The 17944-nt window shown below is 38.6% G+C and overlaps 2 protein-coding genes across 2 annotated transcripts; both read left to right on the plus strand.

Moving 5' to 3' along the window:
* Positions 1–8755: 8755 nt before the first annotated feature.
* nog5 (noggin 5) lies at positions 8756–9390 on the plus strand (the record flags this gene model as incomplete). The annotated part of the gene is made up of 1 exon (XM_079825800.1): positions 8756–9390. One exon carries the CDS (start codon positions 8756–8758, stop codon positions 9386–9388), a length of 633 nt encoding a protein of 210 aa, XP_079681926.1. The 3' UTR covers positions 9389–9390.
* Positions 9391–9818: 428 nt separating this feature from the next.
* LOC307130954 (uncharacterized protein) lies at positions 9819–17520 on the plus strand. The gene is made up of 11 exons (XM_079824294.1): positions 9819–9942; positions 10963–11049; positions 11127–11228; positions 11871–11928; positions 13998–14053; positions 14149–14232; positions 14300–14395; positions 16274–16363; positions 16660–16719; positions 16794–16871; positions 16949–17520. The coding sequence occupies exons 1-11, from the start codon at positions 9909–9911 to the stop codon at positions 17020–17022; spliced, it is 819 nt and encodes a 272-aa protein (XP_079680420.1). The 5' UTR covers positions 9819–9908; the 3' UTR covers positions 17023–17520.
* Positions 17521–17944: the final 424 nt, after the last annotated feature.

Here is a 17944-nt window from a genome sequence, read left to right on the forward strand (position 1 = left end):
CTTAAACTTACCCATCCCACCACACCTGTCCCTAACTTTACCCTTAAACTTACCCACACCACCACACCTGTCCCTAACTTTACCCTTAAACTTACCCACACCATCACACCTGTCCCTAACTTTACCCTTAAACTTACCCATCCCACCACACCTGTCCCTAACTTTACCCTTAAACTTACCCACACCACCACACCTGTCCCTAACTTTACCCTTAAACTTACCCACACCCCCACACCTGTCCCTAACTTTAACCTTAAACTTACCCACACCACCACACCTGTCCCTAACTTTACCCTTAAACTTACGCACACCATCACACCTGTCCCTAACTTTACCCTTAAACTTACCCACACCATCACACCTGTCCCTAACTTTACCCTTAAACTTACCCACACCACCACACCTGTCCCTAACTTCACCCTTAAACTTACCCACACCATCACACCTGTCCCTAACTTTACCCTTAAACTTACCCACACCACCACACCTGTCCCTAACTTTACCCTTAAACTTACCCACACCACCACACCTGTCCCTAACTTCACCCTTAAACTTACCCACACCATCACACCTGTCCCTAACTTTACCCTTAAACTTACCCACACCACCACACCTGTCCCTAACTTTACCCTTAAACTTACCCACACCTCCACACCTGTCCCTAACTTTAACCTTAAACTTACCCACACCACCACACCTGTCCCTAACTTTACCCTTAAACTTACGCACATCACCACACCTGTCCCTAACTTTACCCTTAAACTTACCCACACCACCACAATTGTCCCTAACTATACCCTTAAACTTACCCACACCACCACAATTGTCCCTAACTTTACCCTTAAACTTGCCCATCCCACCACACCTGTCCCTAACTTTACCCTTAAACTTACCCACACCACCACAATTGTCCCTAACTTTACCCTTAAACTTGCCCATCCCACCACACCTGTCCCTAACTTTACCCTTAAACTTACCCACACCACCACAATTGTCCCTAACTTTACCCTTAAACTTACCCATCCCACCACACCTGTCCCTGACTTTACCCTTAAACTTACCCACACCACCACAATTGTCCCTAACTTTACCCTTAAACTTGCCCATCCCACCACACCTGTCCCTAACTTTACCCTTAAACTTGCCCATCCCACCACACCTGTCCCTAACTTTACCCTTAAACCTACCCATACCACCACACCTGTTTCTAACTTTACCCTTAAACTTACCCATCCCACCACACCTGTCCCTAACTTTACCCTTAAACTTGCCCATCCCACCACACCTGTCCCTAACTTTACCCTTAAACTTACCCATCCCACCACACCTGTTTCTAACTTTACCCTTAAACTTACCCATCCCACCACACCTGTTTCTAACTTTACCCTTAAACTTACCCATCCCACCACACCTGTCCCTAACTTTACCCTTAAACTTGCCCATCCCACCACACCTGTCCCTAACTTTACCCTTAAACCTACCCATACCACCACACCTGTTTCTAACTTTACCCTTAAACTTACCCATCCCACCACACCTGTCCCTAACTTTACCCTTAAACCTACCCATACCACCACACCTGTTTCTAACTTTACCCTTAAACTTACCCATCCCACCACACCTGTCCCTAACTTTACCCTTAAACTTGCCCATCCCACCACACCTGTCCCTAACTTTACCCTTAAACTTACCCATACCACCACACCTGTCCCTAACTTTACCCTTAAACTTACCCATACCACCACACCTGTCCCTAACTTTACCCTTGAACTTACCCACACCACCACACCTGTCCCTAACTTTACCCTTAAACTTACCCATCCCACCACACCTGTCCCTAACTTTACCCTTAAACTTACCCATACCACCACACCTGTCCCTAACTTTACCCTTAAACTTACCCATACCACCACACCTGTCCCTAACTTTACCCTTGAACTTACCCACACCACCACACCTGTCCCTAACTTTACCCTTAAACTTACCCACACCACCACATCTGTCCCTAACTTTACCCTTAAACTTACCCATACCACCACACCTGTCCCTAACTTTACCCTTAAACTTACCCACACCACCACACCTGTCCCTAACTTTACCCTTAAACTTACCCATCCCAACACACCTGTCCCTAACTTTACCCTTAAACTTACCCACACCACCACACCTGTCCCTAACTTTACCCTTAAACTTACCCACACCCCCACACCTGTCCTTAACTTTACCCTTAAACTTACCCACACCACCACACCTGTCCCTAACTTTACCCTTTAACCTACCCACACCACCACACCTGTCCCTAACTTTACCCTTAGACTTACCCATACCACACCTGTCCCTAACTTTACCCTTAAACTTACCCATCCCACCACACCTGTCCCTAACTTTACCCTTAAACTTACCCATACCACCACACCTGTCCCTAACTTTACCCTTAAATTTACCCACACCACCACACCTGTCCCTAACTTTACCCTTAAACCTACCCATACCACCACACCTGTCCCTAACTTTACCCTTAAACTTACCCACACCACCACACCTGTCCCTAACTTTACCCTTAAACCTACCCATACCACCACACCTGTCCCTAACCCTACCCTTAAACTTACCCACACCACCACACCTGTCCCTAACTTTACCCTTAAACTTACCCACACCACCACACCTGTCCCTAACTTTACCCTTAAACTTACCCGTACCACCACACCTGTCCCTAACTTTACCCTTAAACTTACCCATCCCACCACACCTGTCCCTAACTTTACCCTTAAACTTACCCATCCCACCACACCTGTCCCTAACTTTACCCTTTAACTTACTCACACCACCACACGTGTCCCTAACTTTACCCTTAAACTTACCCGTACCACCACACCTGTCCCTAACTTTACCCTTAAACTTACCCATCCCACCACACGTGTCCCTAACTTTACCCTTTAACTTACCCACACCACCACACCTGTCCCTAACTTTACCCTTAAACTTACCCGTACCACCACACCTGTCCCTAACTTTACCCTTAAACTTACCCATCCCACCACACCTGTCCCTAACTTTACCCTTTAACTTACCCACACCACCACACGTGTCCCTAACTTTACCCTTAAACTTACCCATCCCACCACACCTGTCCCTAACTTTACCCGTAAACCTACCCACACCACCACACCTGTCCCTAACTTTACCCTTAAACTTACCCACACCACCACACCTGTCCCTAACTTTACCCTTAAACTTACCCACACCACCACACCTGTCCCTAACTTTACCCTTAAACTTACCCACACCACCACACCTGTCCCTAACTTTACTCTTAAACTTACCCATACCACCACACCTGTCCCTAACTTTACCCTTAAACTTACCCATACCACCACACCTGTCCCTAACTTTACCCTTAAACTTACCCACACCACCACACCTGTCCCTAACTTTACCCGTATCCCACCTCAATGTCAGCAAAAGTGCAATACAATATGAACACAGTAAGTACATTTTACTTATTTTTTGATGCAAGTGCATAGTAGTTAAGGCCACCTGACCATAAAACTAATAAATAAACAGGAAAAACATAGCGATATTACAAAGACAATACTGTATGTTTTAGAAGACGTAATTATAAGACAATATCTTGTAGAACATATAAAAAACAAATATATTTTTGTAATGACATGAGAAATTTAATCAGGAACAACCATCAGTTTAGAGAGCACATGGATTATTATAATATGTTAAAATCCTTAGAAGTCAGCATGTTATGATGTCTCTAATCCGATTTGTTCATGGACTTTCCAAGATAGTGTATTTGTATTCTTGTAGGCTGTGTGTGTTGTTTTTCGTGTGTGAGATCAAGCGTCACCTCACTGAAGGCTGGGCTGGCATGCTTGACCTGATGATTAGATTTATTATAAAGCGTGGGTGAGGTGTGTGTTTGTGAATGTGTTTATTGTGTGCGTGCGTGTCTATGTTTTAAGGGGGTGTCACTGACGTAGATCCTTAAGGCATAAACTCAGTGCTCGTTATAGGTCAGAGGTTGAGCAGTGAGCTAATTGATTAATTTAAAGTGATAAAATGCGTCATTCAATGTGTGACAAAGTGTCAACTTGAAGGCTGAGCATCATCGCTGTCACATAGACGGTCTACATTCAAACCTATTAGAGTGTCTCATAGAGTGAATCTAAGGTATTTGTGTGTCAGGCCTGTTTAACATCAATAGCAAACTACAAATCTATCCGTGTAATTAATTAACCTGCATTTACGTCATTCTGTGCACATTGTTGAGCATCAACCTACAGCTTTTGAAGAGTTTCACTAAAATAAAACTAAACATTAATAAACAAATGGTAACTTTACAATAAGGTCTCATTAGTTGATACATTACCTAAACTAACCATGAGCAGTATTATTCTTACAGCATTTGTTAACATTTGTTAGTAATAAAAATGTTAATGTTTATGTTAGTTTACAGTGCATTAATGTTAACAGATAGGGTAGAGTGGGGGAAAACGCCCCTCTGGGGTAAAATGCCCCCCAGAGGGCATAGTTTCTCTTATCATAATTACTATGATAACATATTTCTGTCTATAAAATCCTTTGTTTTACACTTAATGCAGTATAACTAGGTGGTAAAATCAAAATATTTGAACAAAATAAAAAAAAATTACCTCAAGTGAGCATTAGGCTAGCTTGATAGCCCAGTTAGCTCATTGATGGAAGGTGGTTAGGTGACCCAATGATAAAACATAGTGGCTTTTAATGCATTTATTGAATATATTTCACTACATAAATATAAAAATTTATAAGTTTAATATTTATTTATGTATTTATTTATTACAACATATTTGTTTGCATGACTTAGTTAGCCTACTGTATATGTATACATTTAAATGTTAAAAATGTGGATATGTTGGACATTCTTCAAATAAATATTAAAATATATAGGCCTATACATGTTGATACATTACTTGCCTTTTACTTTTAGAGATTACAAATTAATCTGTTCATTTTGCTGTTGATCTGTGAAGCAAACTGGTTGGTCAGAAAGGGGGCCTTTTACCCCACCTTGGGAGGCGTTTTACCCCAAAGCCGGGGCAACGCCCCGTTTGTACAAAAATATTTTCAGTCAAAATACTAATTAAATATGAAGGCTGAGCTATTTTAATATTTGGTGAATAACTCCTGCCATAGTCCCTCAAAACCGGCAGAGGTGGACAAAGTACACAACGCCATTACTCGAGTGAAAGTAAAAATACTACTGGTCAAATATTACTCTGTTACAAGTGAAAGTTGTTAAAAACAATTTTTACTTAAGTAAAAGTACAGAAGTACTTGCTTTTAAAAGTACTTAAGTATCAAAAGTAAATTTCCTTTTTTATGTCGATGCATTATTTTATTATTGTTGCATTGTTGTATAAATTCACGCTATGCCATGGTGGTTTAAGCCAGTCATTGATGCTCCATCCGACCACCTTGAACTAATTTAAATACTTAAAAGTTACAAAGCTTTTTACAAAGCTGCTGTCACTTTAAGGCAGAATGCACAAATCCTACACACTGATACACATCCGATATTCCCCCAACTGTTTACGTTCACTTAAGACATAATCAACTTTGTTTACGTGAATACTTTCCAAAATGAAAATTTGGACATTTTGTGTGTATTGGTCTGTTTAAGTGCGAAAAAAACTCAAAAGAAAGCTCTATTCAGTACTCATGCTCTGGCATCTCAGAGGCACAAAAAAACAGACTGAACTGAGCTCTTTCATCATGCTTTTTCAGATTCACCCATATGTCTATGCTTCTCTTTCTCCCAGACATTTACATTTTGCAAAAAAAAAAAAAAAAAACTTTTAAAGAAAAAAAAAAAAAATTAATCCACTGACTTGCAAAGCTGCTACAGAAACGACTTTCGACTTCGAGGACCTTGATAGAAATGTAGTGGAGTAAAAAGTATGATATTTGTCTTTCAAATGTAGTGAAGTTAAAGTAAAAGTTTCCCTAAAAAAATTATACTTCAGTAAAGTACAGATACTCAAAAAGTGTACTTAAGTACAGTACTCAAGTAAATGTACTTCGTTACTGTCCAGCTCTGAAAACCGGGATGGCAATTCTAGTCACATTTATGTTTTGTTTCACTGTAATGTCGCATTTTCCTTAAGAGGGGCGTTTTCCCCCGCTCTACCCTACAACTTTTAATACAAAAAATGTAGTAGTAAATTTTAAGATCAACATTAAGATTAAAAAATGTTATTAACTAATGTTAAGAAATAAAACCTTATTGTAAAGTGTGACCATGTAAATAAAAATCTAAATAATCTAAATAAAATATAAATATTAGATGAAAAACTTAACTGATATGGTTAAGTTGTATCACTAATTGGAAATAAATAAAAACTTAAAGTCCCTGTAAAGTCAAAACTAAACATGTGTTCTGAGTTCCTCACACCACAGATAAATGTGTTATTAACCACCCAGCCAAATTTGAATCATAAAAAAATCCGGGAAGTACATAAAATAGCTTATCAAAAACCTGAAAAAATGAGCAGCATTTTCTGCTCTCAAACGCTGGGGGTGTGTCCGCTGTCAGCGCCGAAACCACGCCCACTCGCGGGAAAGCGGCCGTAGAACACAAGACAACACTCACTGATCACGAGCGTCTATGATCACGACGCACCAGATGTCGGCGGGACGGGAGGATGAAGGCCTTGGCGGGGGATAGTCGGTTCTGCAGCGGATTATCAGTGAATCCCAGTTGTCTCTAGCCTGGATGCCAGCCGAATTTAGCCCCGCCCACAACATTTTTACTCGGGCAGTTCGGTCTGGACTTGATCCGTAGAGAAGTAATTATGCCCGAACAGAAACTGTTCGGACCAATGAAATTGTCAGGGCGGGCTTTAGATGATGATGGACAGATGATCAACAGTAACGTAATCATCCACGTCACCAAAGAGCGCTTGGGTTCAATTTGTTCTAATCCTAAACGGAGAACTTGTTCGTATATGCATTCACCTTTACTATTTCTCTCAGAAATGATGATCGTGTTGGTAAGTACTCTGTGTATCCTTAAATTATTTTTTTACAACACCGGCAAAGATCGTTTACACTCACATTTTTCTTCTAACGTAACTTATGCTGCCTTCACGTGCTATCGGAATTATCGTAAATACGAGTTTCCGAGGTAAAAATTGCACATGAACTCCCCCACATTCTGAAACTTGAATGCAATGAGCTCGTAATCACGACTTCAGAAGTCGGAATTATCAAATTTCCGATAGCATGTGAAGGCAGCATTATTCCAGCGTGCGTGCAGACAGGGTTGCCAAGTTTTTATAACAAAACCGCCCAATTGCTAACGTTCCTCAAAACTAGCCAAAAACAAACCCAATAGCTTTCCAGGGGTGTTCTCCGGGAAAAAAAGGGCATTTTTATTGGGGGGTAAAATATGTGATATTTTGGCAGGGCTGGCAGCTAAAAATCGCATTCCTGGGTCTGTATATCACATAATTGGGGTCGCTTCAACCCGCGGACATGGCAACACAGTGCAGTTGAGTTCAGTTGACATTTGATAACTAACGTTATGCGTCGCTCCGTTGCTCTGATTGGTTGTAGGTCTATCCAATTGAGGTCTTTCCTGGTTCGGTTGAAACACGCCCCATAATCACAGCCCAATGGAGCAGATCAGACTCATATTCTGAGTAGAATTGAGTATGACGACGTCAGGCTAAGTTGTCTCCGGTGAAAGTTTGTAAAACGAACCGGTGTAAAGTCACTGCAGAGGTAGGTGTCGGTGATGATCCTCAGCTCTCCATCAAGATGGCTGTTCACAAAATTAATCCACCTCTTCATCGTTTTTGTTTTGTAAGCTGTTATGTAAGTTGTTGACTATAGTAACTAACAGTACTAACAGTAACTCGCGATCGAACTGATGCGAATGTGCTCTAGTTATGATCGTGTTAGGGGAGGAGCCAGACTCGGTGGCTCCAGTGCATCATCGAGCCACCGTTTTAGCCCCGCCCAGAAAATCCTGAACACAGCAACGGTGAAAAACTGTTTAACGGTCTGACTTCTGAATTCAGTACTTCATAGTTCACAGTCTTTGTAATGTGTTTCAGCAATACATTTCTAACATTTATAATGTGTTTAGAAACAAATCTCAGAATTGCCTTTACAGGGACTTTAAACTGAAATAAAATTTAAACTGGAATTTTAAAAAAAAGCAAAAAGTAACATAATAAAAATATCAAATTCCCATTAAAATATTACAAATAAACTAAAATTAAAACTGAAAATACTATAAAAACAAATTTTAAATATTAATTTAAAAAAATGAATAAAAGTAGGGCCTATAATAAACTAATAAAAATAACAGTAAATAATGACGTGTGTGCAGTTTAATTTAGGCGTTTAGGGGTCTCATGACACATTGATCTAACACCCGCGGGGCGACGCAAGCGCGCAGCGCGCCACTCATGACGCGCTTGGCGTCTCCAAATTAAAGCTCCATTCAGCAGAGACAGGCTCCAGTTTTCAAAGATGAGTAGCCTATATAGTCTCCCATTAAAAGTCTCGAAACTGTTCTTTAGGTAAACCTGGCAGTGAAATGTAATTTGTAGAGCTATTGTACTGTAGCTACTATTGTTTTGAAAAAGCTATTTGTAACCAGTAACCGCGATCCAAAACAAATGATCAAACATTTTGTTTGTTAAACTTCATTTCAACAAATCGGACATTTAGTTAACTTTTCTGGACTTGAATGAAAATGAAGGCGTCTCCTGCGCTCGTGCTCTGTCTGTCCGTCACCGTTCACCTCGCGCAATCTCAGCTTCAGTTGCGCGTGCGCCCGTCCCCTAGCGACCACCTGCCGGTACCGGACCTTCACGAGGACCCTGACCCGGCGCTGGAACCGGGAGAGAGGGATTTAGCCCCCCGGTTGCTGCGGCGGAAACTCGGCAGCAGTTTTAACCCCGTCTTCTCTTCTATCGGTCCACCGACGCGAGGTAACGGGTCCGAAATTACGCGAGAGGACGACATCAGTCTCGCCGGACCGATTCCCCGTGAATTTCAGCATCTGGATTTCACTGGTCTTAAAGCAGCACCGAAAACGGAGCGCAGGGTGCGCCGGTGGTTGTGGTCGTACACCCAGTGCCCGGTGCTGTCGATGTGGAAAGATCTGGGCGTGCGTTTCTGGCCGCGATTCGTCAAAGAAGGACAGTGCTCGACCGAACGCTCGTGCTCTTTACCGGACGGGATGTTTTGTAAACCGGTGCAGTCCGTGAGCGTCACGCTCCTCCGGTGGCACTGCCAGCAGGGCTCTCGCGCGCTCAAGCGCTGCGCGTGGATTCGCGCGCACTACCCGGTGATTTCACAGTGCGGATGCGCGTGCTGAAGCTTCCCGTGGCTAGACAAGTTTAAATTACCCTAAAATGGTTTAGCATATTCTTTTTTTTTTTATTGAATATGAATCGGTCTTGTTCTTGTCACCCAGCCATATAACTTTGACAAGATGGACTTTAATAGAAAGACACATGTGTGATTGCGCATTCTTTGACTACGATGTTTTAAATGATATTTATCTGTGAACATGTTAAGAAAATGTTTGATGAGGAAAGGAAAAAAGACAATAAAAGTGCAAATGTTGTGTATTTGTATTGTTATTGCTAATAACTAAGATATAGCCTATAAATTGCTAAGTATAGCCTACACACACACACATTTAAAAGCAACCCGAATTCAGCCCTATGTGACGTGTGTTTACAACATTTTTACTCTCACTTCTCCTTTTTTCACATTTGTTTCTTCCTCCTTCCATCTCTTCCGCCACATCTGTTTTCCCCTCCTCTCTTTTACTGTCAGTTATCACTCACCCATCTGTGTGTTCGCCATCAAACTTTGCTTTCTGATGTTTCATGATGAATGCAACAGACAAGACCATTACTGAAGGTTAGTAAAAGTTAGTACAGTTAATAAAGTTCCAATATTTTTTTTCTGGTAAACATTTAATATAGTGTTTGTAAAGAGAACAAGTGGTATCTTTTACAGTGGTTCATATAGATGCATATAAAAACATATGCAGCATATATAGGTGAGTCAGTCTGACATTTCACTTTAATGGCAATTAAAAGGTTATTAGTCAGTTATTGCATTGCCTCATTTTCAAAAATACTGATAAGAGTAAAATTAAAAACATAAAAACGCTCATTTGGAAGAAAAATGTCAGATGGACTTCAAATGTAATGGAAAACTTTTGGGCATCTATTGGTGTTTTTGGTCTCTGATAACTGCAATGCAGTTTTTCACCCAAACCGTCAATGAAACATAATCTTTGATAGTTGGGTGGATGTTGGGTAGTTTAGCACAATAAGCATCTCTTCAGAGAAAATACTGTTGCAAATATTTGTTTCTGGGTAGTGTGGTAAAGAAAGGAGACATGTGAAGCTGGTGAGAAATACAAGAAATACCTCCCGTGGGATCTGTCTGTGAGAGTGTATTAAGGGAAACAGAGTGAGAATGAAAGTCTGAAGGTGTCACATAAATTCACCTTTTTTTTTTTAAAAAAATGGTCAAACCATGTAAAATAAATCCACGATTGAACAGAAGTCATATATTCTTCTCAGTGCCTCATCCTGATAATTTCATTATACAGAACAATTTGAGATTGTAAACACATCTAAAGAAAAGTTTGAATCTGGTTTTGGATTCAATTATTCTGATTAAAATGTTAAATATAACACAGTTTGGCCTGATTGTGTTCCTGACATTCAACATTTCAAGTTGCTTCTGATATCACTCATATTATTTTATGTAAGGGAATGATCTTGAATCAGATAGTAAGTATATTAAAAATGCAATATATTAAGCTATATAATGTGCATGGTTTCAGATTATATCATGTGTTAGTTTAATAAACCAGATGAAGTGAACTTTCAGCTCGAAAGAAAGACACTTTCCTCGTGTCCACAGGCACAGAAGTTAACGCAACTGTGTTTGACGGTGCGTCTCACAGCAAACCTGATCTCAGGCCAGTCAAAAACCCCTCATATAACCCAGGTAAGTGTGTGCAGCATTATTTCATAATAAATCTGATGAGGAATCAGTTATCAGGAGTGTGTGTGGGTTGTGTTTAGCATCTCGACCTGACTGGCTGCTCTACACAGTTCCTGCATCAGCCTTTGTGATTGGGATTTTTCTGTTCGCCTTCATCTGCAAATCACAACGACGCAGGAATGGCAAGTGTGAACACACACACACACACACACACACACACACACACACACACACACACACACACACACACACACACACACACACACACACAGTAAAAAATGGCAGGAATTTATAGGATTAAGGAGTATTATTTCACAATAAATTACTGTAGTCAGAAATTAACAGTGAAATTAATGCATGCTGGGTATTTTTATGATTTTTATACTGTACAAACTGTATAATATATATCCCCCTTCACTAGCCCCATCCCTAAACCCAACCATCCCAGAAAACTTAGCATTTTTACATTTTCAAAAAACACCATTTAGTATGTTTTTGAAGCCATGTGGTTTACGAGGACACAGGAAACCACGTTTACGTTAAAATAGACCTACCCACACTGTGAAATAACAGTAAGATACTGCCAGCTGTGCTGTTCATTTACAGTTCTCCTGATTTACAGTGAAAACTGAAAATATACAAATAAAATCTAATTCAATAGTCCTATTAGTAAAAAGAAAATTAATAAAAATACTAATATTACTGAAAAACTATGGATAATACTTAAACCAAACAGACATACACTTTATGTTGACATATTGCATTATAGCTTATTGATTTATGATGGTCAATGATCTGAACAAACCTTTTTTTCCCCTATGCAGCACCTATAGAGAAGAGGACACACACAAATGGACACATTGCCACTTATACTACTTTTGGGTGATGCATTTGCCTTTTCCAATACTCATTCTCTTTTATTTTTACTCTCTATCTCTTGATGGGATAGTAGTGCCCAAACTGGAATTAAAAATTCTATTCTATTAAAAATTCTTAAAGTGTTAGTTCACCCAAAAATGAAAATTCTGTCATTAATTACTCGCCCTCATGTCGTTCCAAACCTATGAGACCTTCGTTCATCTTCGGAACACAAATGAAGATATTTTTGATCAAATCTGAGAGGTTTCTGACCCCACATTGACAGCAACACAACAACCACTTTCAAGGTCCAGAAAGGTAGTAAAGAGATTGTTAAAATCGTCCATGTGACTACAGTGGTTCAACCTTAATGTTATTAAGCCACTAGAATACTTTTCATTGGCAAAAAAACAAACCAAAAATAATGACTTCATTCAACAATCTCTTCTCATCCCTGTCACTCTCTTACATGATTCACGTTGTTGGGCTATTTGCGGCAAAACGCTGTCTCATTATTGGCCGAGCATGATCGTATAATCCCATGATGTCACGGAAGAGAAGAGATTATTGAATAAAGTCGCTATTTTTGTTTGTTTTTGTGCAAAAAAAGTACACAAAAGTATTTGTGCACAAAAGTATTCTCTTCATAACATTAAGATAGAACCACTGTAGTCATTTTAATGATGTCTTTACTGCCTTTCTGGGCCTTGAAAGTCGCAATGACGGTGCTGTATGGAGGGTTCAGAAACCTCTCGGATTTAATCAAAAATATCTTCATTTGTGTTCTGAAGATGAACGAAGGTCTTACAGGTTTGGAACGACATGAGGGTGAGTAATTAATGACAAAATTTCAATTTTTTTGCTGAACTAACCCTTTAATCCTCCTTGCTGCTCCTTGCTTGGTGGTCAAAAATAACCAGATTTTTTTTATTTCAATGAAATTAATATATTATATTTTAGTTCGATAATGTTTTTTATTTAATATTTTGTATTTTTAGGTGTTTTATGGTACTAAATTATATTTATGCAGTAGTTATAATCTATTTATCACTTAACCACTTAAGTTAACCACTTTTTGAGCATAGACCACTTAAATGTAAACTGTCGTAAATCTTGAATACTTTGGAGCACAGACTTAAATTGGGTCTCTTTTAAAAAAAGACACTTGGCAGATTTTTGCTGAAGTGCTGAAAAATGTAATGAAAAAAGTTATAGAAGTTTAAGTTTATTGTTATGAAAAATGCACAAAAATACTATCTTCAATTTGTATATATAAAATATATATTCTCCAAAACATGTTTAACTCTAAAGCTGTAAGAAAATCAAAGCCATAAATCGATACAGCTTGTGTTCCATATTTGAGGTTGATATCTCAAACAATGAGCTTTCAGTAAGATTGTTTGTGCACAATACCAACCTTTTCCACTAGATGAAATTCGTCTCCCATTTATTTCCAATGCGGTCATTAAAAAAAAAAAAAATAATTATAATAATTAAAGCTGCAGTCCGTAACTTTTAGAGCTCTAGTTAATAAACAGAGCTGCATGCATCTTGCATAAGAACATTGCTCTCTGTTTATGTGCTCCTCCACAGCAGTTCCTACCAGACCGGTCTGAAGTAGTCCCAATATAAACACTTATTGTAAGTGCACCAATGATTCAGGGTAACACAAAAACACGGTTTGGAAAATGGATTCATGTTATACATTCTCATTATATAATTTTTGTAAATCTTGAACACAAAAAAAAAGTTACGGACAGCAGCTTTAAATTAAAAAAAAACTTTTTACAAGCAAAAATATCAGAAGAACATCAGAGGATTTTAATACGCATTCTTATTGTGGTCTTTTTAAAAAATGTTTGTAAAAATTTTTTTTCAAAAACTTTCTCCACCTCTGAAACAACTTTCCTGTACCAGTGACCAAGTTATGTTTCACCTCCTCCTCTCTCCACCTGTCATATAGAGACTTTTCATGATTCATTCAATTACTTTCTAATAAAATCAAGCCATGTCCTTCACTTTTGCCCTGGAAACATGTCACAGTAAAGAAGTAAACGTGCTAAGAAGTCTGTTTCATGTGTGTGTTGTCACAGGCGCTCTGTGAGCGGCACTCAGAGGTGCAGGGAGAGTGCTGAAAACAACAAAAAGGGTAAAATACTGCTAATAATTTCATATTTTTTAGTGCTTAGAAAGGGTTCAAATCCCCCAAAAATACAGTCAATATTTTGTTGTTTGTTTCGACAGATGAGACTCAGTCCTATGAGAATGTAGATGCAGCTATTTACAGCAATCAAGACAAAATCACATATTATGTGACTGCAGATGAAGGTATATCCTGAGCAGCAGGAATTATGAGAGGGGTTTTATTGTTCCATTTAATGGTTGTTGCTTTTAGATTATCTTAACCCTGATCCAATTGGGGAAGAGGAATGGGCGAGGCCAGAGGAACATCAGAACACCCTACAACCGCCTAGCAATTTGACAGACACTGGTGAGGACATGATTTTTGATTTTACACACACACACACACACACACACACACACACACACACACACACACACACACACACACACACACACACACACACACACACACACACACACACACACACACACACACACACACACACACACACACACACACACACACACACACACACACACACACACACACACACACACACTCTCACACTCTCACACTCTCACACACACACACACACACACACACACACACACACACACACACACTTACAATATAATATATAGGCATGATAAAGACATTATATATACCGAGAGCGAGAGACAGAGAGTGTTTATAAAATAAATATTTCTGATTCAATACTGTGTTCCAAGTCAAGTAAAGTCACCTTTTATTTATAAAGCGCTTTATATACAATAACAGATCGTTTCAATTCAGCTTTACAGTGATAACAGGAAAATAACAATTCAGTGATGTGACCAGAGTGCAATTCGGTGTGCGTCTGTTTCAAGTTATAAAAATAAAATATTACATTGGTGGACTTTGCCATTTTGGTATGTGGTTGCAAGTGCAAGCTATGGAAATTGCATAAGCCTCATATCAAACCAGTGTTTTATATACTATTATAGTTTTAAATAATATTCTTAATATTTTCTATCTTCATTTTAGTTCTTTTATTTTGTGCTTTTGTCATTTTTGTCATTTAGGTTTAAAGGTGCAGTGTGTAATATCAGTGTCTATTGACAGAAATGCAATATAATATACATAACTATGTTTTCTGGAGTATAAAGACCTTACATAATGAACGTTATGTTTTTATTACCTTAGAATGAGCCATTTCTATCTACATACACCGCGGGTCTCCTTACAGTGAAGTCGCCATTTTGCGCTGTCATGTTTCTACAGTTGCCCTAAAGAGACAAACTGCTCTACAGAGCGCTAGCTACTCTCTGCTGTCTCAGACGACGAAATATTTGTCCTGTGTCGGCCACCGTAGCTTCTCTATGTGCTTCAAAAGAGAGGGGTGAGCGGTGGACGGTTGCAATTCACAACCTCGCTACTAGATGCGCTAACACAGAGCACCTTTAATTTATTTTTATTTTAGTTTGAGTTCATATAGTTGCAAAGGCAACATTTCTTATTTTTGTTTATTTAATTTTTTTGTAATCTAATATTTATATTTTATTTGATTTCAGCTGTATTTCAATTAACAAATATGTGTTTAATATATAGCTTTGGTTTTAGTTAATGAAAATAACTAAAATCAGCATCAAACAGCTTCAAAGAGGATACTGGCAACAAAAAAAAAGGTCTGAAATAATTTATATTTATCTCACAGAAATAATTTTCCTCCAATTAATATTACGATAAATATTATCAAAATACACTATATTGCCAAAAGTATTGGGACACCCCTCCAAATCATTGAATTCAGGTGTTCCAATCACTTCTTTTGGCCACAGGTGTATAAAATCAAGCACTAGGCATGCATTGTTTTTCAGGGGTTGGGCTTGGCCCCTTAGTTCCAGTGAAAGTAACTCTTAATGATTCAGCATATCAAGACATTTTGGATAATTTCATGCTCCCAACTTTGTGGGAACAGTTTAGGGACGGCCCCTTCCTGTTCCAACATGACTGCGCTTCTAGAAGAATGGTCAAAATTTCCCATAAACACACTCCTAAACCTTGTGGAAAGCCTCCTCCAACTCCATATTAAACCATACGGATTAAGAATGGGATGTCATTAAAGTTCATGTGCATGTAATATAGTATATTCCAAAGTTTTGCTTGCTTATTAAAGCTTCACAATAGATGATATGACTGGAGTTCTGTGGGGGAAGGACGTGACACAGGTTGGTTTCAGAGTCTGTCTGTCTGTCTTCTCTACAGATGGAGAGTCGTATGAGAACATGGAGGGATGTTTGTATGCTCAACCCCGAAAATGTAAACAGAAACTTCAGCATTCGACTGAAGACGATGGTGAGGGATCAAACACACACACACACACACACACACACACACACAAATGTGTGCCATGGATCTGATACTCCCTACACCTTTAAATAAAGGTCATTGAAGAAGCTTTGCAGTGAACATCTAAAAGAAACAATTTATTCTTAGTGTGAAGAAAACTCTTTTGTGCAATGGAATGGATGTTAAAGGTTCCTCATGGAACCATCAATGCACATAAAGAACCTTTGTATTAACTTTAATGCATTGTGGCAAATTATTGTATAATGTGCAATAAACTCACTTAAATATGTTTCTCCGCATAGACTACATTATTCCTGATGAAGATGGAAAACAAGATCTCACTCTGGACCACACAGACACTGGTAAGTGTTTCATTGTGTTTGTATAGCCATGTGGTATATGACATTTAAAAAAACATCTTGTTCTTTCCTTTCAGAGTCGTATGAAATCATGGCCGGACCAGACTGTGTATACAACAACACAGACTTCACAGCATCCCATGACACAGAGGACGGTGAGTAGCCTATGTGTGTTAAAGACATGCGTGTCTCTTTACATGTGATTGAGTTTGTGTGTAAACGCTTGTTTCAGATTCATATGAGCAGATGAACGGAATCCCAGTCCAGATCCAGAAAGAGATGGATGGAGGAAGAGAGTGCAAATGAGAGAGACGCAGAGGATGGACAACTGCAATGTCTGACAATAGGAGAAATTGAAGAGAGAGATCGAGATTAAGACATGAGAGCAGCTACAGGATTATTCTTATCAAAAACATTCTCATCGAAACAACTTTAAAGTCAACTTGAAATCAAACCTAGACTGTTTACTTTCTTTGTACATGTACCTGGTCAATGCACAATTCATCAATAAAAAGAGACAATGGTAAGACTTTACACTTTGTTAACATTGGTTAATGCATTAACTATGAGCAATAAATTTATTACAGTATGTATTCATCTTTGTTAAAGTTAGTTCACTGTTAGTTCATGTCAACTCAGGTCCATTATATTAAAGGCACAATTATTACATTGTTAAGGCACAATATGTAAGATCTTTAGATTAAAATATCCAAAAACCACTGGAACAATGTTATATATTTTGTAGTGCTGGGCAATCGATTGATCGCGATTAATCGCATCCAAAATAAAAGTTTGTTTTTACACAATATATGTGTGTGTGTGTGTGCTGTGTATAATTATTATGTATATATAAATACACACACATGCATGTATATACTGTATTTATATTTACATCATTTATCTTATATATAAATACATATTTTATATATAAATATAAGTTTTCTTAAATATATAAATGCATGTGTGTGTATTTATATATACATAATTATACACAGCACACACACATATATTATGTAAACACAAACTTTTATTTTTGATGCAATTAATCACGATTAATGGATTACCCAGCACTATTATTTTTTTGACTTGTGTACTTACATTATCCCAAACATTTCCAATATTTAAATCCAGAGAAATCTGATTTTTAACCAGGTCATGGACCGTCATCCATGCCTGTCAATTATCTTATATCCACGCTACCCTCGATTTTCGCTTTTATTTTGTAGAA

Source organism: Gobio gobio (genome assembly GCF_949357685.1).
Source record: "Gobio gobio genome assembly, chromosome: 1".
Classification (NCBI taxonomy): domain Eukaryota; kingdom Metazoa; phylum Chordata; class Actinopteri; order Cypriniformes; family Gobionidae; genus Gobio; species Gobio gobio.